The sequence below is a fragment of the Propithecus coquereli genome, unplaced genomic scaffold, assembly GCF_000956105.1.
Source record: "Propithecus coquereli isolate 6110/MARCELLA unplaced genomic scaffold, Pcoq_1.0 Scaffold70, whole genome shotgun sequence".
Lineage (NCBI taxonomy): Eukaryota > Metazoa > Chordata > Mammalia > Primates > Indriidae > Propithecus > Propithecus coquereli.
In genome coordinates this window covers 5081463-5082800 of record NW_012153063.1, presented here as the reverse complement: position 1 = coordinate 5082800, position 1338 = coordinate 5081463, and the positions used below count along the sequence as shown (strand labels likewise).

At 35.4% G+C, this 1338-nt stretch overlaps 1 protein-coding gene across 1 annotated transcript in view; it reads right to left on the bottom strand.

Moving 5' to 3' along the window:
- Nucleotides 1-1338, bottom strand: part of CPS1 (carbamoyl-phosphate synthase 1, mitochondrial) — a gene marked incomplete at its 3' end in the record, with an annotated part of 194188 nt that overhangs the window by 142391 nt on the left and 50459 nt on the right. Inside the window, exon 12 of the mRNA XM_012661215.1 lies at nt 829-931. Within this exon, the coding sequence (XP_012516669.1) occupies nt 829-931 (103 nt within the window). The remainder of the gene's footprint in view (nt 1-828; nt 932-1338) is intronic.

Here is a 1338-nt window from a genome sequence, read left to right as displayed (position 1 = left end):
CTATATAAAAGTACATACAAAGGTATCTTTGAGGGTTTCCCTAGAAGCATTTCCCGAGACAAGGATTTGAGAGAAAAAAGCTTATTTGGAAGGCGTTTCCAAGAAATACTAATAGGATATCATGAGAGATCACAATAAAGTATCCATTATCACGTAGTTCCCACCGTGGACAACTAGAACTTGAGCCCACTGGGGAACTCTGAGAGCCAATGTGAAATATTTACCTTAGAGACAGTCCAGGGACAAAGGAGCTAAAGTACTTATACACTTACTCTTTCTGGTCTTTGGCTGGGGGCTACGCCAGGGATCACTAGTTCTACGGCACTTCCTGCCTGCCAGCAGGCTCCAACCAACCAAAGAAAGACCTCAGGCACAGAGATATTGATACTTGCAATTGGAAGATGGGCAACATGAATTAAAATGGTAAAACAAGAATGGGATATGGACAAGCCATCCATCCATAGCATCTGCTACTGAAGGGTCCATGTACATTTTTGTTAATAAAATTGAAAAGAATTTGAAATCATGATTTGAATATTGCTTACATTCTCTGACAAAGAGGTGAAATGAAGAATCCCCCTATACACTCCCTCCCCAAATTATTTCACATACACAAGAGAAAGGTATTTGTATCACAGAGTATTAATAGCCCTGGGTGACATATTTTGAAATAGCTCGAAGAATTAATTGCAAAATGATGGTGGATTACAATGTTACAAATCATCTTTCATAGACATTGGTATGGTTTACATCATTCACTTTTTAAAATATCATCACATGATAGAGAAAATCCAAAATGCATTAAGCCAAAAACAAGTCCACATATACTAACCTCTACCCGAGATGCAACTAGGGCTGGCTTTGGTAGAACTGATGTAATGGTGGTACCTTTTCCTTTCTTTATTAGTGAGAAAAAGGAATCAAACAGGTACTAGAAAAAAATATAACCAGATAATTAGAAGCTTCAAAACTCATAAGGTTGCAGATCAAATACAGGATGCCCAGTTAAATCTGAACTTTAGATAAGCCACAAATAATATTTTAGTGTAAGTTTTCCTATGTAACTTTTTTGCTTTTTTACCAATAACTAAATATTTAGATCAAATAAGCATTTCTAACTGTTCACTTGAAGTCCTATAAAAAAGAAGTTTTCAACAGTCATTAAAAATTTCAGGTGTCATCTAAAAATGTCAAGTCTTCGGCCTCTTAACTGTGTATCATTTTCCTCTTGTAAATCAAATTCTAGTTAAACAAAATATTGAAGCTATATCACTTCACTTACGCATCCTAAAATTAGAAATACTGTATTTTTCTACCAGCTCTAAAGAAATCTCTAAA